The following is a 25,958-nucleotide window of genomic DNA, read 5'->3' as shown; positions in this document are numbered from 1 at the left end:
GCCCCTTGGCCGCGTTTGCTCAGGATTAAGACAACTGGAGTCAGAGCAAACAGGAGTGGGGTGCACGTTGTTCTGGTTCCCTGCCAAGTGTCCGCGGCAAACAGGCCCTCCCTTCCCTCCAGGAACCCCGATGTTGACTTAGCGCCTACGGGGTTGGCAGAGGGGCCAGCATGGCCTCTTGTGGCCAACGCCACCTTCCCCAGTGGCCCGGTGCTGGGTGAGGCACCTGATACCAAGGCCAGCACTCACACCCAAGCCCTACAGGCTCCTGCTACCGCTGGCTCCTGCCCCACCTGGCCCCAGGGCCCCTGCAGGAACTGGGAGAGGGAGATCCAGCCCAGCCCAAGGGACTCACTGCGGTCCTGGCTCTGGTGCTGGGATGGGGCAGGCCGAGCAGCAGAGGGGCAGCCTACCACAGGCCCAGGCGTGATCCCTGCCCCTTGCACCTTCGGGCCCTGCCGCCCTGTCTGTGCACTCAGCCTCACCAGGGCCCTGCCTGCCCCACATCTGGGATGCAGGTGATGTCCCAACAGCCTGTGTGGTCTGAGCAGATGGCGGCGTACGTGCCCACACCCCTGTGGGGTACAGAGTCTGAGCTGCTCCAAGAACAGTGGTTAGTGAACTCTGAACTCTGACCTACAACCCCATTCAGAGGTCAGGGTGGTCAGAAAGCCTCAAGGGGCACAATGAGGACTTGTTTGTGGCGGGAGGGTTGGCGGTCTGACCAAGGCCTCGTGCCCGGCTCTGCCCAGCTGTGGGGACATGAGGGGCAGACTCGCTCATGGCCGGCCTGAGGCCTTGGCAGAGCTTGGGTGAGAGCTGCTGCCAGGCCCCTTTCTCAGAACTTAAGGTCACTCAGCACCGACCCTTTATCACCAGGAGGATGGTGAGACTGGCTTGGGGTTGGCAGGGGCATTACCCTGAAGTTACTGAGCCTCTGGATGGACAGGCTTCTGCCCAGCTGAGCAGACCCACCCTCTGCTTCCAGGGTAGGGGCGAAGCCCCAGGCCCAGCTCTTAGCAGGGATGAAGGAGGCATTTCCAAGCCTCTGTGTGTCCATATCCGTATGTCCGCATGTCCGCCCAGGGCCTTGCAGCTCTGTCCGTGCAGCATCACGTAGGCAAACAGGAGCCACCGCACGATTCTCCAGAAGCAGAGTCTGCAAACCAGCCCAGCCAGCACTGCTGTGGAGACCCAAGTATGGGGTGGGGGACATGGCCCTGGGGACAGCTGAGACACCCCGGGCGAGGAGGCTGGTCTCAGTGGAGCTACCAGTGGCTTCCTGAGCTGGGCACAGGTGCACAGGTCCACGGCAGGGGAGTGGGGTGCCGGGAGCAAGGCCATCGTGCCTCTTGGCTCTGGGGACCTAAGGCACATCCTGCCAGCAGGGTGTGGCCTGGTGACCTCCTTGCCCCCAGGGGCTTCTTCCTGGACCCTGTGAGCTGGAGCCGGCCTGCCAGGGCCCCTCCCGGCAGGACGTGGGTTCTCGGTTTTCACTCAATTCTGAACCATCCTTTTGTGGGAGGGTGGAAGCTTGAGAGCCACTGGCTGGGGACATCAGCTTGGGGTCCCTTCCCCGGCACCCTCCTGCCGGCCCCCGCCCAGGCAGCCTCTGCTTGGCCTCTGAGGCCCCCCGGGTGGGTGCTGGGCGAGGCAGGGTCCTGAGCCCCGGGGCCTGCAGGGGTGGTGCATCAGGGCTGGGCCCCCTTCTGGGCAGGACGGTCAGAGGAGCAGCCCCCAACCCTGCCCGGGTGGGAATGAGCCTCTGGCTTAGCCCAGCCAGGGAGGAGCCAGTGGGCGCTGGCCTGGGACGGGTCTGGATGGTTTGGGGTGCAGGACCTCTGCCTCTGGTTTGGTAAGCACTGCCCTCGGGGCCCCTGCAGGGTCTGGGACTAGGGTGGCATGTGGTGGGTCATGAGCAGGGCGAGCTCCCGGAGGTGACAGAGCCGCCCCCACCATTGGCAGGGGCCCAGCCAGGAGCTTCTGAGTCCCCCAGGCCCCACAGCTCAGCTGGCTCAGTCTTCATTGTCTACCTTCATCTGGTGAGGGCAGGGCCAGCACAGGAGCCCCCACCCCACAGTCCCCACTAAGGCCCCGAGGCTGGGGGATCCCAGGGGTGGGCTCCGAGGGCTGAGGAGCCCCACATTTGGAGAAGTGGGCGGGCTGGGCAGGGATGGTTGTGCAAGGCAGGGAGTGGGGTGAGTGCCATGAGGGGTGCATGTCACCTTCGGGTAAACAGTCCGGACGACAATGGCGGATGACAGCAGAGAGTGCAGCACCGGTGCGTCCTTCCCACCGGGCCTGTGTCGGGGCCGCCGGACACGCCGCAGCCTCCCAGCCACGCAGTCCCGCCTGCAGGCACCTTCTTTCTGACCCGGACTTGCGGCTCTCCACGTCCTCGGGCTGCCGCGTCTGCGCCTCCCAGAACCTCAGTCATAAAACGTCTCTCCAGGGCCCAGGACGCACACACTCTCTCACGGTCACCTCTGACGTTTTATTTTTTATTCTATTCTGTAAAAATGCAGCCGCCTGGGTGTGACCTCCGGCTGGGTTTTATGAGCGTCGAGAAAGCCCCAGGGTGAGTGAGAGGCAGCAGGATTTGAGGCAGACCTCGAGGTGCCTCTGCTGGGACCTCCAAAGCCCCCCGCACGCAGCCTGGCCCGGCCACCTTTCCATCCGCCCCCGCTGGCCCACCTTGGTCCAGCCACCCTGGCCGGAGGCTCCCTCGCAGCCCCGCGCCCAGCGGGACTGTCTGTCCCGTCATCCCCGGCCCCACACGCACCCCGGGCTCCCGCGGCCTCTGGTCAGCACACCCACGGTTCTAGCCCCAGTATCTTGAACTCTCCTTTTCCGCTTTCTGGTGCCCTGTGGCTCCAGCGTGTGGTGCCTTCCACCAGGTAACCTCGTCTGCTCTGCTCACTGTGAGGGCCGGGCTCCATCCCTGGGCTCTGGGCGTGAACAATCAGCCCCCAAACCCTGCAGGCCTCCCGGCAGATGCTCAGGCGCCGACAGCCCTGCACACTGCTCCTGCAACACGGCGAGGCCCCAGGGACACGGGCACCTCACCGGCCCCTCAGTGGGTCTCTTTGGCCTGCGTGGGCCGGTCCACACAGCACGGCTGCCGGAAGCCACTGTGACCTGGGGGGAGGGGTGCTTTCCCTGCGATGGTTGCTGGCAAGCCCTCCTGGGTGGCAGGGCACTGCACTCTTTGCTCATCCCTTTCCAAATCCACCTGGATATTTGAGGACCTTTTTCACTCCGGGTAGATTCTACAGTGAGTTTGCCAACTTCCTCTAAAGCTCTCACCAGCTGCCGTCAGCCTGGGGGAGCCACGCCTGTGTGTGCAACGCCCCTTCCCTCTCTGAGTCCTCCTCTGCATCCCTCCAGCCCGCTGCTGGAGACGTGGGTATTCACCGCGCAGCTTCAACACAGCCGGAGACGCGGTCGTTTTCCGGTGGTGGTCCAGCGTGTGGAAGAGCGGCCCTGACTTCGGGCCGCTCTAGCCAGGGCTCTGTGGGGCTGTCCCGTCGGCGCCCGCGGCTCCTCTGTTGGTTCAATTGGATTCTCTACATAGGGGGTTATCTCTTCTGCAGTCTTTTGTCCCCCACAAGGCTGCCCCTGGGTCAGACACGTTCCGGGTCCTGCCTAGGGACATTCAGGCACACAGTCGGTACCCGTCCTGAACTCAGGCACACCTGGGGGCAGGATGCGTGTCCAGCGTCCAGCAGCAGCTGTGCCCAGGTGAGTGGCCAGCCCCGGGGCAGCTGCCTTGCTTCTCCACGCTGGCCCCAGCCTCCTTAAAATCATCCTCAGGTCTCTCTGTTCCCAGGGCTTCAGCTGGCATCCCTGACACTGCAGCGTCCATCTCTCTGCGCCTGGGCCAGGCAGGTGCCCTGGATCTCTGGTTGCTCTGAGAAGTCACCCTGCTGCCCGGAGCTCAGAGCTGCTGCCTGGGATGCCCCAGGACGTGGCCGACCGCAGGGACCCACCCTGCTGCCCGGAGCTCAGAGCTGCTGCCTGGGACGCCCCAGGACATGGCCGACCACGGGTATCCGGCTCCCGAGGAGCCCTGTGTGCCACCATGCTGGGGAGAGCTGGGAGGGGGCTGAGAGCACGGCCTACCCTCCGTGGTCACGGGCCCCTGAGCCCTGCCTCTCTGTCCATCTTGCTCCTCATGGCCGGGAGCCTCCCAGGTCCCCTCATCTGGGCAGAAGCCGGCCCCAGTATGGGCCCGGATATGGACCCCTGGACACATGGTGGGACACCACTTCTCCATCAGCCTGGGGGAAGTTTTGGCTCCTGGAGGGGGGCCCAGAGTCATGAGCATCCAGCCTTGACATGACGCCTCCGCTAAGGCCATACTCCAGGTGGCCTCCTGGCACAGGAGCATGGGGGGCGGGGCAGGGGCCACCCAGGCCAGCCCTGGCCTCTTCCCGCTTACGTCCAGGAGTGGGGAGCAAGGGCAGGCTGGCAGCTGCCAAGGTGTTGGGGGCCACGCCCAGCTCTGTGGCTTTTTCCGGAATGGTGACTTGCATAACCAGGGCCAGGGGCTGTGGCGACCGGGGCGGGGGGTGCGGCAGGGAGGCGACTGCTTTCTCCCAGGGACCTGCTATCCGGTTACCTCCGGCCACTCTGTCGTGTTCCAGGCAGGGAGGGCCGGGCGGGAAGCCGTGGGGCCAAGCTAACCCCAGGAGGTAGAGAATTAGTCAGCAGTGCCCACCCCACCCTGAGAGGAATTGGCAGCTTTCTAGGATACCTGATCCACCCTGGGCACAGTGGTGCTGGTTAGGGTGCCCTGCAGCTGTGAGGTCAGGGGGTCAGCTGAGCGCTGGATCCGATGGTTCTTGGAGCAGGAGCTCCCGGGCTGTGCTTCCTGCCTGGCCGCCAAGGGGATACGGGTCGAGGCTGGGGAGCCCCCTCTACCCCACCTGCTCACCCCAGGAGTCAGGCTTGGAGGCAGCCCCACTGCCCAGCTGTCTGGGAGCACACACTGGGCCAGGGCAGGTGGGTAGCTGGGGAACTGGACCTGGGGGGTCCTGGGCACCCCAGCCCCGAGACCTTTCAGAGTAACCCCCAGATGTGAGCCGAGGCTGGAGCCACGGAGGCCTCACTGCCTGCCATTGGGTCAAAAATCCTGGTGCAGGGACTGGGCCGGCCTTGCCCTCCAACCTCCCAGTACCTGCAGACGTGGCCCACGGGCAGGAGGGACTCTGGGACCGACCCGGCCTCTTCCCAGGGCCAGGCACAAAGTGGTGGGAGCGGCCGCGGCCCTGTGGCCCAGCCCAAGCCCTTCAGGCCGCCATGTGCCTGTAAGCCATGAGGGGTGTCCTCAGCCTCCCAGGGCCATGGGCCGGCCTTGAGGGATGTGGGCCGAGTCCCGGGACCCCCCTGGCTCTGCGGTGCCTAGAGCCTGGGCCTGAGCGGGCAGGTGCCGGGGCCGACTGTGCTGCCACCTCGTGGCGACTGCGGGGAGCGCGACTGCACGCCTGAGAATGGAAGGTCGGTCGGTTCCCCAGACCCCACCCCGCCGCCGGGCCTGGAGCCTGAAACCGAGGCAGGGACAGGTTGGAGCAATGGGCGCGGCCGAAGTCCAAGAGGGCTGGGAAAAGCGCCTACCCAGACACGGACGCGAGGCCGGGCCCCTACGTCCACCTTGCTGATGGTGAACCCCCTGCCAGCCCCTCAGCCACTCCACACCACGCCCAGGGTGCACAAGTCCCTGAGGCCCTCTCTCGCCCAGAGGGACACTGAGGCCACCTGAAGCCATGGGAGGCCCAGGGAGGACCCTGAGCCCACAAAGTCACCGCCTCCGCTCTGGGCGCAGCTTCCCACCTACCTGTCCCACCATCAGGCGTGGAGGGCTCCAGACGTTCCTGGGCCTTCCTGTGTGCGCCACAGGCCTAGCCAGGGCTGACCACAGCCCTCCCTTTCTTTCCGCCACCCTGTGCTGGCCCTGTCTAGGCAGTGGGCTCCCCAGCCCCGCTAGGCTCAGCCTGGGCTCTTCCAGACCCCTCTGCCCACTCCTGGGATGTGGAGCCAGTGCTGCCCGCTCTCCTGGCGCGGCTGTGTGGCCGAGGCAGGGCCCAGTCAATGTCCTGGGGGATCTGCGGGCTCCCTGGAGCCCTCCAAGGAGAGACTGCTGGGCATCAGGAACATGGAGGCTCCGGGGAGGGGTGGCGGTGGTCAGAAAGAACTAAGAGAGAGACAAGCTTCCAGGGCCCAGCCCACCCTCTGCAGAGCGTCCGGCACCCTCTGTGGGGTTGCTGACCTCCCGCTTGCCTGCAGATACACTCAGGAGTGTGCACACCCCAAGCTCAGCCCCAGTGATGGCACGTCTAGGAACTGCGCAGAGATGGAACCCCCCATCCCAGAATGCCTCCATCAGCAGGGGCAGCCTTCCCGTGTCAGAGGCCCTCGCCTGGGCCATGAGGTGCCCTGGATGCCTGGGCTGGCCCCATTCCCTGCTGACTCCCTCCCTTACGCATTCATTCATCACTCATTCACTCACTCATTCATTCGCTCACTGATTCACTCATTAACTCACTCATTCACTCATTAACTCACTAATTCCCTTATTCACTCACTAATTCACTCACTCCCTTTCACTCATTCACTCACTCATTCACTCCTTCATTCATTCACTTATTCATTCACTCACTCATTCACTCATTCATTCACTCATTCACTCATTCATTCACTAATTCCCTTATTCACTCACTAATTCACTCACTCCCTCATTCACTCACTCATTCACTCACTCATTCATTCACTCACTCACTCATTCACTCACTCATTCACTCCTTCATTCACTCATTCACACACTCATTCATTCACTCACTCACTCATTCACTCACTTATTCACTCATTCATTCACTCATTAACTCATTCACTCATTCATTCACTAATTCTCTTATTCACTCACTAATTCACTCACTCCCTCATTTGCTCACTCATTCATTCACTCATTCACTCACTCATTCACTCACTCACTTATTCACTCATTCATTCACTCATTCACTCCCTCATTCACCCCTCATTCATTCACTCATTCACTCACTCACTCATTCACTCACTCATTCTCTCATTCACTCATTCATTCGCTCATTCATTTACTCATTCACTCACTCATGCACTCACTTATTTACTCATTCACTCATTTGCTCACTCATTCACTCATTCACTCATTCACTCACTCATTCACTCATCATTCACTCATTTGCTCACTCATTTGCTCGCTCACTCATTCACTCATTCATTCACTCATTTGCTCACTCACTCATTCAGTCACTCATTCACTCATTCACTCACTCCTTCACTCATTCATTCATTCACTCAGTCATTCACTCATTTGCTCACTCATCCACTCATTCACTTATTCATTCACTCATTTGCTTACTCATTTGCTCATTCACTCATTCACTCATTTACTTACTCACTTATTCACTTACTCATTCACTCACTCATTTTCTCACTCATTCATTCAGTCTCTCACTCATTCACTTACATATTCATTCACTCACATTCACTCACATTCACTCATTCACTTACTCATTCACTCACTCATTCACTCACTCATTCACTTACTCATTCACTCATTTGCTCACTCATTCACTCACTCATTTGCTCACTCGTTCACTCATTCATTCATTCACTTATTCACTCAGTCTCTCATTCATTCACATATTCGTTCACTCACATTCACTCACATTCACTCACATTCACTCACTCATCCACTTATTCATTCACTCACTCATTTGCTCACTCATTCACTTACTCATTTGCTCACGCATTCACTCACTCATTCACTCATTCACTTACTCATTCACTAACTCATTCATTCACTCATTCACTCAGTCACTCATTCAGTCACATATTCATTCACATTCACTCACTCACATTCACTCACATGCACTCACTCATTCACTCACACATTCACTCACTTATTCACTCACTCATTTATTCACTCATTCATTCTCTCATTCTCATTCACTCACTCTCTGTGTTCTGACAGATGCATCCTGGACTCTAGACTGCAGCCAAGCCCTCAATGACCTCTGCAGAGTGGTGGTCTCTTCTTGGGGCAGATCCAAGCTCTGGCCTCTCCTCTCTGAGCAGATGGACACTGTCCCACCCAGCCCACAGAGGCAGCAGGGCTGCCCAGTGCTGGGTGGTTGACCTGAGGTGTGTACCCCCTGGAGCCCAGGTCTATCCCCACCCTGTTCCTGGGTTTTATGAACAAGCTCAAAAAATGTACAGTCCACAAATTGCAAAATGCTCAAGTGTATTTATGCAACAGATTGGCCATGTCCTGAGGAGGGGAGTGCAGGCTGAGGGCTGAGGTAGGAGTGAGGCTTTTCCTCCTGCAGCCACTGGGCAGCCTGTCACCACATCCAAGCATCATTGCTGAGACCCTCAGGTGATACTCAAGTCCCGAGAACAGCAGACTGGACACATGGCCAGAGGAGCCCCACCGGCCCTGGGCTGGTCCTGAGAGGTGGCTGCAGGCGGGGCGGGTAAGGGCCCCTCCTCCAGGCAGTGGGTGACCCACAGCCCACACCCTCCACAAGAAAGCGGGCGTGGACAGTGTGTTCAAAGCTGCAGCCGCCTGGATGAGGGCACAAGTTCCACTGGCCTTGGAAGCCGAACTCGGAGGACATATGGGAGGTTCTCCTTGGGGGTCAGGAGGGCGGCGGTGCTGGTCAGTGGACGGGGGACACCCGGGTGCCTCTCTCCCAGCTCCCACTCCCCGCCTCCTGGCTCTGCTCGGGTCCCATCTCCTCCGAGTGCTGGGTGTCGCCCGGCGCGGGGCACCGCCGGCCCATGCAGCCGCACTGTTCCACCTCGGTGAAGCTGAAGGTCCGGCTGGAGCCGTCGGCGCAGTGCAGGGTCACATTCCTCAGCGAGGTCCGCAGCTCCTGGCAGCACTGGCACCTGTGCTCCACCATGTTGCCCTCGAACGAGTACCTGTGGGCAGGGACTGCTCAGCACCTCCTGCTGAAGCTGGCACCGTGCAGAGCTCCGGGCGGTCCCACCAGCTGCTGTGCCAGGACCATCCCAGCCTCGTGCTGCAAGCTGGCACCGTGCGGAGCTCCGGGCGGCCCCATCGTGTTCCCTACTCCTGGAGGCGTGCTGCCAGTATCTGACAACCAGCTCTCATTTGCCAGTTCCCCAGGCGCCAACAGTCCCACCAGGGCCAACTCCAGCTCCGTGTTGATGGGAGGGAGGGAGACTCGGGGCAGCTGCAGCAAGTTACCGACGGAGCTCAGTAAACAGAGGCGCGTGATGCCGACACAGGCTCTGGGACTGTGGTCGCCCCAGCCCCACCCTCGCCATCTCAGGACCCTTTTCCCACCTCACCCTCAGAGCCCTTTCCCTGGCCCCTCATGGTCCTGCCCCTCATCTCTCTGGACCCAGAGCCCCGGGGGCCTCGACTGCACCCCACAGTCAATTGCGTCTCCCTGCCCACTGTCCAGGCACGTACATGGAAGAGCTGTCCCCACAGTTCCCCCGGCAGTAAGCCAGGCGCACGGGCTCCGAGGAGTTGCAGCCCTGCTGCTGGATGATCTGGCTCCTATGGTACACAGCACAGGTCGACTCTGGGGAGGAACACAGGGTTTAGGACCAGCCCAGCTGCTCCTGGACTTCTGAGGGTGGAACCCACCCTGCCCAGCAGGCTCGGCACTTACGGTTCTGGTACTGGGGTGGGAGCGGGGGCGGCGGGCAGAAGCGACAGCAGCCGTCCTTGCTCATGCGGGCCTCGTCCTGTGCCAACAGAAGGGTGCCCTCAGTGTCGAGGCGCTCGGCGGCCCCCGCAGAAGTGGGGGACGGGGACATGGGGCCAGGCTCGGGAGTGGACAGCCCCAAGCAGGAGAGAGTGTCTGCTGGCGCTGCAGCGATGATCACAGCCCCCCAAACCCATCTGGGGCTGAAGCCGCCTTGGCTGGGGCAGGGGTCCTGGACCTCACCAGAGAACAGCTGAGCGGGGGGCACGCCTTCTTCGTGGTGACCACCACGAGCCCGTCCAAGTGCTTCTCACACTCATAGGTGACACAGTGGTTCCCGGGGTCTGACCAGGTCTCGCCGGGCTGGAGGGAGGCCAGGCCCCGGGGTGAGTGACCCTCCCTCCATCTGTCCGTCTATCTGCACCCCAGCCTGTGGGCTTCCAGAGGGTCCCCAGCCTCTGCCAGACGCATGCCTGGCTCCGGGGGGTAATGACAGGTCTCCAAATGCCTCAGTACTCCCAGACCCTGCCCTTCTTCTTTGTGGCAGCCGCTACTCACGTAGAAGAGGTGGGCGGAGCTCCCGCTGGTGTTGGTGACACAGGCGACCTGCACACAAGTGCCACAGCACTGCCCGCTCTGCTCCTGGTACTCAAAGCCCTGTGGGAGGGATGGGCATGTGGCCGGAGTCCAGAGGACCACTGCCCTCCAGGGGCCGGGAGGGGGTAGGGGCAGGGCAGGGGCACTCACCACAGGGCAGTGTGAGTTGCAGATCTGGGTCTCACAACTGACCACAAACGTGTCCGACAGGGGGCCGCCAGGCAGCTCACACCTGCAGGTTTCGCAAAGGCTGGAGGAGACCACGGCGCCGGGCTGGGAAGAGCCAGGGCAGCAGACACTCTGCTGAGGGCCCATGAGCTTGGGCCCTGAGGAGACCCGCCCCCTGCCTCCTCACTGGTTTGCTGCCCCCACCTTCCCAGACATCCGCCTCCAGGCCGCTTCCTATCAGGCTGACTTGCACCCCTGGGGTGACTCTTGGTGGCACCTCCTGGTACAGAGGCCACAGCCCAGGGTCCCCATCCCTAGGGCAGAGCCCCACGTTGCACCCCCATGGATGGGGGCCACATGCTCAGCCGGCTCAGGACAGAGCCATGGGATCCAAGGCTGGCTGTGCTGTGGTGCCAGGAGAGGCAAAGCCCCCCGGAGCCCCCGGAGCCCCCCGGAGCCCCCGGAGCCAGGCAGCCCAGGGTGTAGACATCCACACTTCCGGGGCCTGGGACCGACCTCAGGCCTCAGCCACACTTAATAGTGGACTGTGTCCGCAGAGACTAAAGTCCCTGGCCCCAGCGGGGGTTGGCAGGTGCTCCGAAGTCTACCTGGGCCCTAGGGTCAGCAGGAAGCTCCGTCCCTGTGGCTGCGGGGTCTGGGCTCTGCGGCTCTTACCTGGTACAAGGTCCCGTTGATGCTGCACTCTGTCCAGTCTGCCCAGGAGAAGACAAGCAGCTGCACCCCCTGCCACCCGTCCTTCCCTCACCCTCGGCATGCCCGCCCCTGCAGCCTCCTGGGCGCCTCATTCCCAGGCTCGCCACTGGGGTTTGTCCAGCCTTGTCCCTGTGGAAGGCTCAGTCCGGAGCCACAGACTGGCAGTGGACAAGCCGCAGCGGCATCTGGTTATCTGGTTATGGCCCCCCAAAATCCCAGGTGGAGACCCCAGCCCACGGCCCACAACAAGGTCTGGTCCAGGATACTCACTGCACTTTTGGACCGGGCAGCAGTCCCCCTCCTCGTAGGTCGGGATCGCACGGGCACCCTCGGGACAGTCCACGGGTGCAGGGCAGCGGCTGGTGTTGCAGGCTGCGGGGGCGGAGGGAGGCAATTGGGAGTCTGTCCCCTGCCCCCGCCCAAAGGCCCACCCCCGGGGTCTCCAGGATTGCGGACTGCCCAGACAGCCCGCTGGGGGGGTCTCCAGATGAGGCTGTTGCAGGAGCGGAGAAGGGGGCACCCTCATAGGCACTGCCCCCAGGTGCGTGCCCCAAGGCAGCAGCAAAGGCCGGGCCGAGTGGGCTCCGGGTCACCTGCCTGCCACGCCGTGCCCCCCACCCAGCGAAGGGCTTACCGCAGTTGTACTTGGGGCAGCACTGGCCGGCCTGTGGGGCTGCAGGCACAGGCACGAAGCCGGGCAGGGGGCAGGCAGGGGGCAGCGGGCAGAGCTTGGGTTGGCAGCTCAGCGTCCACGTGGCCGCCTCACACGTGCACTCCTGGCAGTCCCTGCCGACGGTGTGGCCCACCTGTGAGGAAGAGGCCTGAGGTCCAGCATCCACAGTGGCTCCACCCAGGGGCGCAGCAGCCAGGCCGGCTCATGCAGTGTGGAGGCCGTGCGGCCTGCAGCTGAGGACCCCGCAGGAGTAGAGCTTCTAAAGTGCAGGGTGGGCCAAGCATAGGCAGGAAGCTCTGCAAGGTGGGCAGGCTGTGGGGTGATTGGCCTGTGCCCCCCACCTCACACTGCCTCAGTCTCGGCCGGGCAGAAGGGGGTCCCAAGGAAGGGAAGAGTATGGCCAGCCTTGGGGCCGGCACCCACACAGCAACACCAGGACAGAGGCCCCGGCACGGTCCCCAGTGCGGACAGAGTGGGTACCTGGGAAGGGAGATCCCCAAGTCTTTCGGGGAGCCTGGTCCTCCCACGGCCCTTTCCCTGGGCCTCTGGCACAGAGAGGACACCCCGTCCCCTGAGCCCCCTCTGACCATTTCTGGGGCTAGTGTTTCCAGAGCCTCCCTCCTCAGGCTCTTGGACGCCAGTGCCCTCTCGGGCCACACCTCCCGCTCACCTTCACCGGCTCTCCGTGGGGCCCCAGACACCCTGGAAGGAGAGAGATCTGAGGTCACGGGGGGTCAGCCGCCACGACAGGGGTGAGGGGCAGGGTCCCGCGTTGGGGCCGGGCGGACCCCAGGACCTGGCTGACAGTCACAGGCCCATTCCTGCCACCCCACCAGCCCCAGCCTGGGGCACGTACTGGGGCAGCCCGTGGGCACGCAGACTTGGGCACTGGTGCTGAAGAGGGTCATGCCCTCCGGACAGAAGCAGCCTTCGGTGATGGGGCCGGCCTCCGGCAGGGCCCTGTGGAGAGCATAGGGTTGGTGGATGTCGTTTTTCCCTCCAGGTGGGAAGGGCCCCAGCCTGGGAGTGGGAGACGCAGCAGGAGGCTGGGGTCCGGGTGGCTGCAGTGGCCCACGGCAGGGCCAGGAGGGACGGCGCCTACCCGAGGCTGGCGCTGTCGTTCCCGTAGCAATAGGAGGGGTTGCTCGGGCCGCATGGCTGGTACACCTTGTCGGCTGGGCAGGTGAATTCTGTGGGGAGGGGAAGCCACACCTGAGAGGGAGGGAGGAAGGGAGGGAGGGAGGGAGGGAGGGAGGGCACCCACGCCGAACAACGCGGGCCGCTGGGCACCAACATCTTCTCCAGAGCTGCCCGCAGCCACCCGTGGGTCTGGGCCTGGCCACGGCCTGCCACACCCTAGGGCCCCACCACGGGCTCCCCGATGTGGACGCCCTCCTTTCTCTCCAGGGAACCGGGAGCACTCTGTCCTGGGGCTGACCCCTCCTCCTCCAGGTCCCACCCTGACTGCCTGAGCCCACCCTGAGGGTCTGCCTGGCGTACCTGTGCCCCTCACAAGCGACTTGGGACCCTGAGGACAGTGGGGGCACTCACGGCACATGTGGTTGGTCCGGCCTCTCCAGTCGATGCAGATGTCTTGGGACGCGCAGAGCGCCGCGTACAGCTCCAGGCTGGAGCACACCGTATCCAGGTCGGTCTTGTGGCACTGGTCGAAAGTGCAGCCCTCATAGAATGGCAGTGGGGGGATCACGGCGTGACACGGCTCAAAGACCCTGTAGGAGGGATGCGTGGAGTGCTGGGTGCAGCCTCTCCGGCCACCTGCTGTTCCATGTCAGGCTCCCAGGCTTCAGGGCAGTCCCCAGGCGAGGTGAGTCCCTGAGCAGCCGCTGGTGTGCGGCCGCCCTCCTGTCTGTGCCCGGAAAGCCTCGTTCCACATATTCTGTGGGCTTGGGGGCCGGGGTTGGGGTTCCAGATGGCATCATACACTTATTTCTGCAAGTTCTTCCTGGGCCCCCCACTGCCGCCCTGCAAACCTGGGAGCTGCCTGGGGGTGGTGACCGATGCCCCCGTCCAGACGCCTAAGCCAGCAGGGAGCCTCAGAGACCGCTTGGCCCAGCCAGCCCTTGGCAGCATTCCAGCCATGACCACCCCTCCCTGGCACCCACCCCTCCCAGTACCTGCCCCCCCTCCCCAGCACCCACCCCTCCCCAGCACCCACTCCTCCCCAGCACCCACCCCTCCCCAGCACCCACCCCTCCCCGGCACCCACTCCTCCCCGGCACCCGCCCCTCCCCGGCACCCACCCCTCCCCAGCACCCACCCCTCCCCAGCACCCACTCCTCCCCAGCACCTGCCCCTCCTTGGCCTGTGGCACCAGCAGCTCTTGTTTCCTCTCAGGAGGCCCCTGAAAACGTACCTCTTCCCCGCCAGCCCTTGGAAGGGTGGGGTTGGGGCGGCCACGCTGACCCTCCCTCCCTTGCACCCAAGTCTCACTTGCTCAGAATCAGCCGGCAGATGGACGATGGCGGGCACGGAGCAGGTGGGGTGGTAGGCCCGAACGTGGTGGACCCAACTGTCGTGGGCCCGACCGTGGTGGGCAGCGGGCGAGGCCCGTGGCAGGCTGGCTGGTTGGGGATGCTGACGTTCCAGAGGCCAGACATCTCAGAGCAGGAAGCGACCACTGTGCCCCCAGGCGTGCGGCACTCATCCTTCAGGTCGTTGGTGCAAGTGCCTGGACAGATGCGGTGGGGGTCAGGCTGCTGGACAGCAGAGCCAGGCGGCCCCAGTCCACATGGGGCTCAGCACCCCCAGCTGAGGGACAGGACCCTGGCATCTCAGGGTCACACCTTGGTGGACCGCAGTGGACCCTGCCTGTGCCTCGCTGTCCCCCAAGAACAACCCTGGGGCAGTCCCCATGGCACCGGGGAGCTGCAGGTACGGGCAGGTGTAGGCCTCATGCGTGTGGCCTGCGCTCGGCAGAGCAGCCAGAAAGCAGAGACACCAGCACGCGCAGCACGTGGCGGCCTCGCCCCCTGCCCAGTACCCCCTGCCCCCGTGAATGCCAGACGATGCCTGGGAGCCCTGTGGCCTCACCGCACTGGCCCTCAGTGTTGTTGGCAAACTTGCTGAAGGGCACCTCCACCGAGAAGATGAGGCCGGAGAACATGACCTGGACGCCCAGTGCCGGGATGGTCGCGTACATCTTGATGCCGACGCGCGAGACCACGATGCCGTTTTTCCGGAAGCCGGGGCTGACTACCTTGTTGTTGAAGATGATCTGGACGCGGGGCGCAGTCGACGGGAAGATAGAAGGTGGGCGGGCGGGCGGGCGGTCAGCCACTGCTCAGGCTCTAGCCAGGAAAGCCACGTCCCCCACCCTCTACCCAGCACACCGGGCGCACCCCCACCTCATTGGTCATCGCCCCGTGGACTGACTTGCGGGTCAGCACCACGCGGTCCTGCTGGTACTCCAGGATGATGGACTTCGGGCAGGAAAGCCCATCCTCCGCGCCACAGAAGTCGTTGTCCACCAGCACGCGGAAGTGGCCGTACACGGGCACGATCTGCTGCACCAGCACGTACGTGCAGTTGTCCAGGAAGGTGTAGTAGGTGCCGTCAAAGGTGATGTAGTGGGGATCGCCCCAGCCGCTGCACACACCTGCCAGGCCCCAGGGGCAGCCTTATGGGATGGTGGCACCATGGCCCCGGGGTTTTCTCACAACAGGTCACATCTGTCCCTGACCCCCCACCGTCTCCCCTCACAGGGCGCACGAGACCCTCCACATCATCAGAACACACGTGACCAGCGACTGCACAGAGCTCCATCCGGCGGACGCTTGACAAGGCTGGAGCAAGGCAGGGACAGACCCCTCCACCTTCTCCAGCCAGGCTGCTCCGAGGCTCACAGGGATTCACTCCGCACCCCTAAGCGGGGAGGCTCGGCCCCGTGCATCCCCACCTCGATGATGGGAAATCCTTCCTGCTGTCCCACCTGATTCCTTTCTGCTTCAGCCAAGCCCCCTCCTCTGCCCCACCCCTTTCCACCTGGGTGGGGAGTGGCTGCCCCGGCTGTCCCGGCTCCCGCCCGGTGCTCCACTCACACTGGCACTGGTAGTGATAGCAGCAGCCGTCCTGGTCGGCCACCTTCAGGGCCGGGTAGCCATTGGCACAGGTGGGTTTCTCCACCCTCGGGCACGTTCGCGGGCGCAGGGAGATGATGTTGTTGCCCTCACAGGTGGCCTCGGAGCAGTTGGGCGTGGCCCAGGTCTCACCTTTCTGCAGAAGCACAGAGAGCTGCAGGTCCGGCCTCTCCCGCTCTCCAGGGCACCCCTTGGTTCTTGAGGTCACAGTCCCGAGAGTCCCATGTGGGGACAGGGGAGGGTGGCTGTGCCCCAGTCTCCTTCCCGCCCCTTCCTCAGCACCCACCCCAGACACCGAGCTGGCCCGGGGCAGGGGTCTCTGGTGTGAGAGTTGCTCCTCCCTGGCTCTGCCACACTTCCTGGCTGTGCAGCCGCGACCACAGCCTCATCCCGCTGCTCTGGCCCTGGCTGGCCTCAGCACAGCCTCAGCCTTGGGCCCCACACACCCAGTGCCTAGAAATCACGTGTCTGGGAAGTCCAGGGGGATCAGAGACCCTGGGCTATAGCACAGCCCTCTCCTGATGGCCAGGCTGCCTCCACTAGGGCCAGTGACCTTCTCAAGACCTTGCAGCTGAAGCCTAATTGCAAAGACATTCAAGTTCCCTGCAGTGGCCCCTGAGCCTTCAGAAGGGTGAGAAGCAGGGGGTTACCTTTCTGGGGGGAACTGCATTTGGGCATCCCAGCTCAGTGACGGGCTCAGAGGTGGATGTCCAAGGGGACGTGGCTGGGGCAGGAGGCAGCGTGGTGGATGGACAGTCACTGCCAACTCCTCTGACCACTTGGCAGTCCTGGCTGCACAGGGCATAATAGCAGTGGCCGGCAAGGTCTCTGTGGCGGTATATGGTGGATCCTACAGGAGGAAGGGACACGATAGCCTTTAGTGGAGCCCTGATCAAAGAAGAGGCACAAACCCCTCTGTGGGCCAGAGGGGCACTATCTACCACCTGTGTAATGGGAACAAACTTCAGAGAATGCCAGCAGCCACTCTGTGACAATGAGCCTGTGCCACAAAGAGCAGAGACTCCTCTCATCTCCATCACAGCTTGGCATTCCTGGATGAAAAACTGACCAGGGTGAGCTCAGAAACAATTGCACCAGAAACACTCACGAACCCATGGGGTAGAGCCGGCCAGTTACGTTGCAGAAGCAGGTTGGGGTGGAGTAAGCCACAGAGCTGGAGGCCACAGAGCTGGATGCCACGGAGCTGGATGCCACAGAGGTGGATGCCACGGAGGTAGACAGGGAAGGATACAGGGTATTGGTAGAAGTCCCATATGGGGTCACAGCAGTCACTGGGCAGCCTTTGGGGATCTCGCAGCAGAGCACGCGCACCTCGTAGTTGAGGCACATCTTGAAGGGTCCCTGCTGGTCCTGGTTCCGGCACACCAGGCCCTCTTCGCGGCTGCACTGCACCACCTGGCCCAGGTGTTCGATGCTCACCTCCGGGTGGCTCGCGGCTCGGCACTGGAGCCTGGTGATCTCCTCAGGTTGGCGGCAGATTTTTTCCCCACTCCTGATGATGTTGTTGTAGGTTTCCTCATCTCCGCCGTGGGGTCCAGGGGACGGGAAGTCCACGTCGAACCACTTGGTCCAGGTGCACTGGGGATGACAGTCACTGGTAACTGGTTGAGGGTGGGTTGTCTTGGATACAGAAACATGGCTTGTGCTGGTCTTTGAAACAGAGGTTGTGCTGGTGGTGGGAACAGGGCTGGGAATAGTTCCAGGACTGGAGGGTGTGCTGGTTGTAGGAGCAGAGGTTGTGCTGGTTGTAAGAGCAGAGGTTGTGCTGATTATAGGAGTGGAGGTTGTGCTGCTCTGTGCAGTGGAGGTTGTGCTGCTTGTAGGGGCAGAGGTTGTGCTGGTTGTAGGAGCAGAGGTTGTGCTGGTTGTAGGAGCAGAGGTTGTGCTGGTTGTAGGAGCCGAGGTTGTGCTGCTTGTAGGGGCAGAAGTAGTGCTGCTTGTAGGGGCAGAGGTTGTGCTGCTTGTAGGAGCGGAGGTTGTGCTGGTTGTAGGAGCCGAGGTTGTGCTGCTTGTAGGGGCAGAAGTAGTGCTGCTTGTAGGGGCAGAGGTTGTGCTGGTTGTAGGAGCGGAGGTTGTGCTGCTTGTAGGAGCCGAGGTTGTGCTGCTTGTAGGGGCAGAAGTAGTGCTGGTTATAGGAGCTGAGGATGTGGTGGTTGTAGGAGCCGAGGTAGTGGTGGTTGTAGGAACAGAGGTTGTGCTGGTTGTAGGGGTAAAGGTTCTGCTGGTTGTAGGAGCAGAGGTTGTGCTGATGGTAGGGGCAGAGGTTGTGCTGCTTGCAGTGGCAGAGGATGTGCTGGTCTGTGGAGTGGAGGTTGTGCTGGTTGTAGGGGAAGAAGTTGTGCTGGTTGTAGGAGCTGAGGATGTGCTCATTGTAGGAGCTGAGGTTGTGCTGGTTGTAGGAGCAGAGATAGTGCTGGTGGTAGGAACAGGGCTGGGAGTAGTTCCAGGACCAGAGGTTGTGCTGGTTGTAGAAGCAGAGGTTGTACTGGTAGTAGGAACAGGGCTGGGAGTAGTTTCAGGACCAGAGGTTGTGCTGGTTGTAGCAGCAGAGGTTTTGCTGCTTGTAGGGGCAGAGGTTGTGCTGGTTGTAGGGGCAGAGGTTGTGCTAATGGTGAAAACAGAGCTTTGGGTACTTCCAGGACCAGAAGTTGTGCTGGTTGTAGGAACAGAGGTTATGCTGGTATGTGGAGTGGAGGTTGTGCTGCTTGTAAGGGCAGAGGTTGGGCTAGTTGTAATAGCAGAGGTTGTGCTGGTTATAGGAGCAGAGGTCGTGCTGGTGGTGGGAACAGGGCTGGGAGTCGTTCCAGGACCAGAGGTTGTGCTGGTTGTAGTGGCAGAGGTTGTGCTGGTTGTAGGAGCAGAGTTTGTGCTGGTGGTGGGAACAGGGCTTGGAGTCGTTCCAGGACCAGAGGTTGTGCTGCTGGTAGAAGCAGAAGTTGTGCTGGTGGTAGGAAGAGGGCTGGGAGTAGTTTCAGGACCAGAGGATGTGCTGGTAGTAGAAGCAGAGGTTGTGCTGCTGGTAGGCACAGGGCTGGGAGTAGTTCCAGGACCAAAGGTTCTGCTGGTAATAGAAGCAGAGGTTTTGCTGGTTGTAGGAGCAGAGGTTGTGCTGGTGGCGGGAACAGGGCTGGGAGTAGTTTCAGGAGCAGAGGTTGTGCTGGTTGCAGCAGCTGAGGTTGTGCTGCTTGTAGGGGCAGAGGTTGTTCTGGTTGTAGGGGCAGAGATTGTGCTGGTGGTGGGAACAGGGCTTTGGGTAGTTCCAGGACCAGAAGTTGTACTGGTTGTACGAGGTGAGATTGTTCTGACTCTAGGGGCAGAGATTGTGCTGGTTGCAGTAGCAGAGGTTGTGCTGGTTGGAGGAGCAGAGGTTGTGCTGGTTGGAGGAGCAGAGGTTGTGCTGGTGGTAAGAACTGGGCTGGGAGTAGTTCCAGGACCAGAGGTTGTGCTAGTTGTAGAAGCAGAGGTTGTACTGGTAGTAGGAACAGGGCTGGGAGTAGTTTCAGGAGCAGAGGTTGTGCTGGTTGCAGCAGCTGAGGTTGTGCTGCTTGTAGGGGCAGAGGTTGTTCTGGTTGTAGGGGCAGAGATTGTGCTGGTGGTGGGAACAGGGCTTTGGGTAGTTCCAGGACCAGAAGTTGTACTGGTTGTACGAGGTGAGATTGTTCTGACTCTAGGGGCAGAGATTGTGCTGGTTGCAGTAGCAGAGGTTGTGCTGGTTGGAGGAGCAGAGGTTGTGCTGGTTGGAGGAGCAGAGGTTGTGCTGGTGGTAAGAACTGGGCTGGGAGTAGTTCCAGGACCAGAGGTTGTGCTGGTTGTAGAAGCAGAGGTTGTACTGGTAGTAGGAACAGGGCTGGGAGTAGTTTCAGGACCAGAGGTTGTGCTGGTTGTAGCAGCAGAGGTTTTGCTGCTTGTAGGGGCAGAGGTTGTGCTGGTTGTAGGGGCAGAAGTTGTGCTAATGGTAAAAACAGAGCTTTGGGTACTTCCAGGACCAGAAGTTGTGCTGGTTGTAGGAACAGAGGTTATGCTGGTCTGTGGAGTGGAGGTTGTGCTGCTTGTAGGGGCAGAGGTTGGGCTAGTTGTAATAGCAGAGGTTGTGCTGGTTGTAGGAACAGAGGTCGTGCTGGTGGTGGGAACAGGGCTGGGAGTCGTTCCAGGACCAGAGGTTGTGCTGGTTGTAGTGGCAGAGGTTGTGCTGGTTGTAGGAGCAGAGTTTGTGCTGGTGGTGGGAACAGGGCTGGGAGTCGTTCCAGGACCAGAGGTTGTGCTGCTGGTAGAAGCAGAAGTTGTGCTGCTGGTAGAAGCAGAAGTTGTGCTGGTGGTAGGAAGAGGGCTGGGAGTAGTTTCAGGACCAGAGGATGTGCTGGTAGTAGAAGCAGAGGTTGTGCTGCTGGTAGGCACAGGGCTGGGAGTAGTTCCAGGACCAAAGGTTCTGCTGGTAATAGAAGCAGAGGTTTTGCTGGTTGTAGGAGCAGAGGTTGTGCTGGTGGCGGGAACAGGGCTGGGAGTAGTTTCAGGAGCAGAGGTTGTGCTGGTTGCAGCAGCTGAGGTTGTGCTGCTTGTAGGGGCAGAGGTTGTTCTGGTTGTAGGGGCAGAGATTGTGCTGGTGGTGGGAACAGGGCTTTGGGTAGTTCCAGGACCAGAAGTTGTACTGGTTGTACGAGGTGAGATTGTTCTGACTCTAGGGGCAGAGATTGTGCTGGTTGCAGTAGCAGAGGTTGTGCTGGTTGGAGGAGCAGAGGTTGTGCTGGTTGGAGGAGCAGAGGTTGTGCTGGTGGTAAGAACTGGGCTGGGAGTAGTTCCAGGACCAGAGGTTGTGCTGGTTGTAGAAGCAGAGGTTGTACTGGTAGTAGGAACAGGGCTGGGAGTAGTTTCAGGAGCAGAGGTTGTGCTGGTTGCAGCAGCTGAGGTTGTGCTGCTTGTAGGGGCAGAGGTTGTTCTGGTTGTAGGGGCAGAGATTGTGCTGGTGGTGGGAACAGGGCTGGGAGTCGTTCCAGGACTAGAGGTTGTGCTGGTTGTAGTAGCAGAGGTTGTGCTGGTTGTAGGAGCAGAGTTTGTGCTGGTGGTGGGAACAGGGCTGGGAGTCATTCCAGGACCAGAGGTTGTGCTGCTGGTAGAAGCAGAAGTTGTGCTGGTGGTAGGAAGAGGGCTGGGAGTAGTTTCAGGACCAGAGGATGTGCTGGTAGTAGAAGCAGAGGTTGTGCTGGTGGTAGGCACAGGGCTGGGAGTAGTTCCAGGACCAAAGGTTCTGCTGGTTGTAGAAGCAGAGGTTTTGCTGGTTGTAGGAGCAGAGGTTGTGCTGGTGGTAGGAACAGGGTTGGGAGTAGTTTCAGGACCAGAAGTTGTACTGGTTGTATGAGGTGAGATTGTTCTGACTCTAGGGGCAGAGATTGTGCTGGTTGTAGTAGCAGAGATTGTGCTGGTTGGAGGAGCAGAGGTTGTGCTGGTTGGAGGAGCAGAGGTTGTGCTGGTGGTAGGAGCAGAGGTTGTGCTGGTGGTGGGAACAGGGTTGGGAATAGTTCCAGGACTGGAGGTTGTGCTGGTTGGAGGAGCAGAGGTTGTGCTGGTGGTAGGAACTGGGCTGGGAGTAGTTCCAGGACCAGAGGTTGTGCTGGTTGTAGAAGCAGAGGTTGTACTGGTAGTAGGAACAGGGCTGGGAGTAGTTTCAGGACCAGAGGTTGTGCTGGTTGTAGCAGCAGAGGTTTTGCTGCTTGTAGGGGCAGAGGTTGTGCTGGTTGTAGGGGCAGAGGTTGTGCTAATGGTGAAAACAGAGCTTTGGGTACTTCCAGGACCAGAAGTTGTGCTGGTTGTAGGAACAGAGATTATGCTGGTCTGTGGAGTGGAGGTTGTGCTGCTTGTAGGGGAAGAGGTTGGGCTAGTTGTAATAGCAGAGGTTGTGCTGGTTGTAGGAGCAGAGGTCATGCTGGTGGTGGGAACAGGGCTGGGAGTCGTTCCAGGACCAGAGGTTGTGCTGGTTGTAGTGGCAGAGGTTGTGCTGGTTGTAGGAGCAGAGTTTGTGCTGGTGGTGGGAACAGGGCTGGGAGTCATTCCAGGACCAGAGGTTGTGCTGCTGGTAGAAGCAGAAGTTGTGCTGGTGGTAGGAAGAGGGCTGGGAGTAGTTTCAGGACCAGAGGATGTGCTGGTAGTAGAAGCAGAGGTTGTGCTGGTGGTAGGCACAGGGCTGGGAGTAGTTCCAGGACCAAAGGTTCTGCTGGTTGTAGAAGCAGAGGTTTTGCTGGTTGTAGGAGCAGAGGTTGTGCTGGTGGTGGGAACAGAGCTGGGAGTAGTTTCAGGAGCAGAGGTTGTGCTGGTTGCAGCAGCTGAGGTTGTGCTGCTTGTAGGGGCAGAGGTTGTTCTGGTTGTAGGGGCAGAGATTGTGCTGGTGGTGGGAACAGGGCTTTGGGTATTTCCAGGACCAGAAGTTGTACTGGTTGTACGAGGTGAGATTGTTCTGACTCTAGGGGCAGAGATTGTGCTGGTTGTAGTAGCAGAGGTTGTGCTGGTTGGAGGAGCAGAGGTTTTGTTGGTGGTAGGAACAGGGCTTGGGGTAGTTCCAGGACCAGAGGTTGTGCTGGTTGTAGAAGCAGGGGTTGTGCTGGTAGTAGGAGCAGAGGTCATGCTGGTGGTGGGAACAGGGCTGGGAATAGTTCCAGGACTGGAGGTTGTGCTGGTCATAGGAGCAGAGCTGGTGCTGGTTGTAGGAGCAGAGATTGTGCTGGTGGTGGGAACAGGGCTGGGAATAGTTCCAGGACTGGAGGTTGTGCTGGTCGTAGGAGCAGAGCTGGTGCTGGTTGTAGGAGCAGAGGTTGTGCTGGTGGTAGGAACTGGGCTGGGAGTAGTTCCAGGACCAGAGGTTGTGCTGGTTGTAGAAGCAGAGGTTTTGCTGAAGGTAGGAACAGGGCTGGGAGTCGTTTCAGGACCAGAGGTTGTGCTGGTTGTAGCAGTAGATGTTGTGCTGCTTGTAGGGGCAGAGGTTGCTCTGCTTGTAGGAGCAGAGGTTGTGCTGGTGGTGGGAACAGGGCTGGGAGTACTTCTAGGAATAGAGGTTCTGCTGGTTGTAGGAGCAGAACTGGTGCTAGTTGTAGGAGGAGAGCTGATGCTGGTTCTAGGAGCAGAGGTTGTTCTGGTGGTAGGAACTGGGCTGGAAGTATTTCCGGGACCCGAGGTTGTGCTAGTTGTAGAAGCAGAGGTTGTGCTGGTGGTAAGAACAGGGCTGGGAGTAGTTTCAGGACCAGAGGTTGTGCTGGTTGTAGCGGCAGATGTTGTGCTACTTGTAGGGGCAGAGGTTGTTCTGGTTGTAGGAGCAGAAGTTGTGCTGGTGGTGGGAACAAGGCTGGGAGTAGTTCCAGGACTAGAGGTTGTGCTGGTTGTAGGAGCAGAACTAGTGCTGGTTGTAGGAGCAGAGCTGGTGGTGCTGGTTGTAGGAGCAGAGGTTGTGCTGGAGGTAGGAACAGGGCTGGGAGTAGTTTCAGGACCCGAGGTTGTGCTGGTTATAGCGACAGAGGTTGTGCTGCTTGTAGGGGCAGAAGTTGTTCTGGTTGTAGGAGCAGAAGTTGTGCTGGTGGTGGGAACAGGGCTGGGAGTAGTTCCAGGACCGGGGGTTGTGCTGCTTGTAGGGGCAGAGGTTGCACTGGTGGTAGGAACAGGGCTGGGAGTAGTTCCAGCACCAGAGGTTGTGCTAGTTGTAGAAGCAGAGGTTGTTCTGGTTGTAGGAGCAGAGGTTGCGCTGGTGGTGGGAACAGGGCTGGGAATAGTGCCAGGACTAGAGGTTGTGCTGGTTGTAGGAGCAGAACTGGTGCTGGTTGTAGGAGCAGAGCTGGTGGTGCTGGTTGTAGGAGCAGAGCTGATGGTGCTGGTGGTAGGAACAGGGCTGGGAGTAGTTCCAGGACCAGAGGTTGTGCTGGTTGTAGAAGCAGAGGTTGTGCTGGTGGTAGGAACAGGGCTGGGAGTAGTTTCAGGACCAGAGGTTGTGCTGGTTATAGCGGCAGAGGTTGTGCTGCTTGTAGGGGTAGAGGTTGTTCTGGTTGTAGGGACAGAGGTTATGCTGGTGGTGGGAACAGGGCTGGGAGTAGTTCCAGGACTAGAGGTTGTGCTGGTTGTAGGAGCAGAACTGGTGGTGGTTGTAGGAGCAGAGCTGGTGGTGCTGGTTGTAGGAGCAAAGGTTGTGCTGGTGGTAAGAACAGGGCTGGGAGTAGTTCCAGGACCAGAGGTTGTGCTGGTTGTAGAAGCAGAGGTTTTGCTAGTTGTAGGAGCAGAGGTTGTGCTGGTGGTGGGAACAGGCCTGGGAGTAGTTCCAGGACTAGAGGTTGTGCTGGTTGTAGGAGCAGAGGTTGTGCTGGTGGTAGGAACAGGGCTGGGAGTAGTCTCAGGACCAGAGGTTGTGCTGGTTGTAGTGGCAGAGGTTGTGCTGCTTGTAGGGGCAGAGGTTGTTCTGGTTGTAGGAGCAGAGGTTGTACTGATGGTGGGAACAGGGCTGGCAGTAGTTCCAGGACTAGAGGTTGTGCTGGTTGTAGGAGCAGAACTGGTGCTGGTTGTAGGAGCAGAGCTGGTGCTGGTTGTAGGAGCAGAGGTTGTGCTGGTGGTAGGAACTGGGCTGGGAGTAGTTCCAGGACTAGAGGTTGTCCTGGTTGTAGGAGCAGAGATTATGCTGCTTGTAGGGGCAGAGGTTGTACTGGTTGTAGAAGCAGAGGTTGTGCTGGTGGTAGGAACAGGGCTGGGAGTAGTTTCAGGACCAGAGGTTGTGCTGGTTAAAGCGGCAGAGGTTGTGCTGCTTGTAGGGGTAGAGGTTGTTCTGGTTGTAGGCACAGAGGTTATGCTGGTGGTGGGAACAGGGCTGGGAGTAGTTCCAGGACTAGAGGTTGTGCTGGTTGTAGGAGCAGAACTGGTGCTGGTTGTAGGAGCAGAGCTGGTGGTGCTGATTGTAGGAACAGAGCTGGTGGTGGTGGTGGTGGGAACAGGGCTGGGAGTAGTTCCAGGACTAGAGGTTGTGCTGGTTGTAGTAGCAGAGGTTGTGCTGGTGGTAGGAATAGGGCTGTGAGTAGTTTCAGGACCAGAGGTTGTACTGGTTGTAGAAGCGGAGGTTGTGCTTGTTGTAGGAATAGGGCTGGGAGTATTTTCAGGACCAGAGGTTGTGCTGGTTATAGTGGCAGAGGTTGTGCTGCTTGTAGGGGCAGAGGTTGTGCTGGTTGTAGGAACAGAAGTTGTGCTGGTGGTGGGAACAGGGCTGGGAGTAGTTCCAGGACTGGAGGTTGTGCTGGTTGTAGGAGCAGAGCTGGTGCTGGTTGTAGGAGCAGAGATTGTGCTAGTGGTAGGAACAGGGCTGGGAGTAGTTCCAGGAATAGAGGTTGTGCTGGTTGTAGGAGCAGAGGTGGTGCTGGTTGTAGGAGCAGAGGTTGTGCTAGTGGTAGGAACAGGGCTGGGAGGAGTTCCAGGAATAGAGGTTGTGCTGGTTGTAGGAGCAGAGCTGGTGCTGGTTGTAGGAGCAGAGGTTGTGCTGGTGGTAGGAACAGGGCTGGGAGGAGTTCCAGCACCAGAGGTTGTGCTGGTTGTAGAAGCAGAGGTTTTTCTGGTTGTAGGAGCAGAGGTTGTGCTGATGGTGGGAACAGGGCTGGGAGTACTTCCAGGACTAGAGGTTGTGCTGGTTGTAGGAGCAGAGGTTGTGCTGGTGGTAGGAACAGGGCTGGGAGTAGTCTCAGGACCAGAGGTTGTGCTGATTGTAGTGGCAGAGGTTGTGCTGCTTGTAGGGGCAGAGGTTGTTCTGGTTGTAGGAGCAGAGGTTGTGCTGATGGTGGGAACAGGGCTGGGAGTAGTTCCAGGAATAGAGGTTGTGCTGGTTGTAGGAGCAGAACTGGTGCTGGTTGGAGGAGCAGAGGTTGTGCTGGTGGTAGGAAGAGGGCTGGGAGTAGTCTCAGGACCAGAGGTTGTGCTGGTAGTAGAAGCAGAGGTTGTGCTGGTGGTAGGAACAGGGCTGGG

General features: G+C 60.2%; 2 protein-coding genes across 7 annotated transcripts in view; one reads left to right on the top strand and one right to left on the bottom strand.

Annotated features, from left to right (window-relative positions):
• Positions 1-25,958, top strand: part of POLR2L (RNA polymerase II, I and III subunit L) — a 627,758-nt gene that overhangs the window by 240,815 nt on the left and 360,985 nt on the right. The gene's annotated exons all lie outside the window — the stretch shown is intronic.
• MUC5AC (mucin 5AC, oligomeric mucus/gel-forming) overlaps positions 8,265-25,958 on the bottom strand; it is a 42,948-nt gene continuing 25,254 nt past the window's right edge. Inside the window, exons 35-59 of the mRNA XM_050757515.1 lie at positions 22,907-25,779; positions 21,163-22,810; positions 20,737-21,018; positions 20,048-20,256; positions 18,739-18,991; positions 18,371-18,546; positions 17,084-17,698; positions 16,622-16,821; positions 15,933-16,107; positions 15,240-15,490; positions 14,926-15,109; positions 14,326-14,563; positions 13,426-13,604; positions 12,977-13,064; positions 12,731-12,834; positions 12,545-12,576; positions 11,836-12,007; positions 11,472-11,573; positions 11,163-11,200; positions 10,470-10,592; positions 10,281-10,379; positions 9,966-10,085; positions 9,687-9,762; positions 9,482-9,596; positions 8,265-8,964 (exon numbers count right to left, since the gene is read on the bottom strand). Coding sequence (XP_050613472.1) covers positions 8,700-8,964; positions 9,482-9,596; positions 9,687-9,762; positions 9,966-10,085; positions 10,281-10,379; positions 10,470-10,592; positions 11,163-11,200; positions 11,472-11,573; positions 11,836-12,007; positions 12,545-12,576; positions 12,731-12,834; positions 12,977-13,064; positions 13,426-13,604; positions 14,326-14,563; positions 14,926-15,109; positions 15,240-15,490; positions 15,933-16,107; positions 16,622-16,821; positions 17,084-17,698; positions 18,371-18,546; positions 18,739-18,991; positions 20,048-20,256; positions 20,737-21,018; positions 21,163-22,810; positions 22,907-25,779 — 8,617 coding nt within the window. The 3' untranslated portion in view covers positions 8,265-8,699. The remainder of the gene's footprint in view (positions 8,965-9,481; positions 9,597-9,686; positions 9,763-9,965; positions 10,086-10,280; positions 10,380-10,469; positions 10,593-11,162; positions 11,201-11,471; positions 11,574-11,835; positions 12,008-12,544; positions 12,577-12,730; positions 12,835-12,976; positions 13,065-13,425; positions 13,605-14,325; positions 14,564-14,925; positions 15,110-15,239; positions 15,491-15,932; positions 16,108-16,621; positions 16,822-17,083; positions 17,699-18,370; positions 18,547-18,738; positions 18,992-20,047; positions 20,257-20,736; positions 21,019-21,162; positions 22,811-22,906; positions 25,780-25,958) is intronic.

Source organism: Macaca thibetana, chromosome 14, assembly GCF_024542745.1.
Source record: "Macaca thibetana thibetana isolate TM-01 chromosome 14, ASM2454274v1, whole genome shotgun sequence".
In the NCBI taxonomy this organism is placed as follows: domain Eukaryota; kingdom Metazoa; phylum Chordata; class Mammalia; order Primates; family Cercopithecidae; genus Macaca; species Macaca thibetana.
This window is presented reverse-complemented; position numbering and strand designations above follow the sequence as displayed.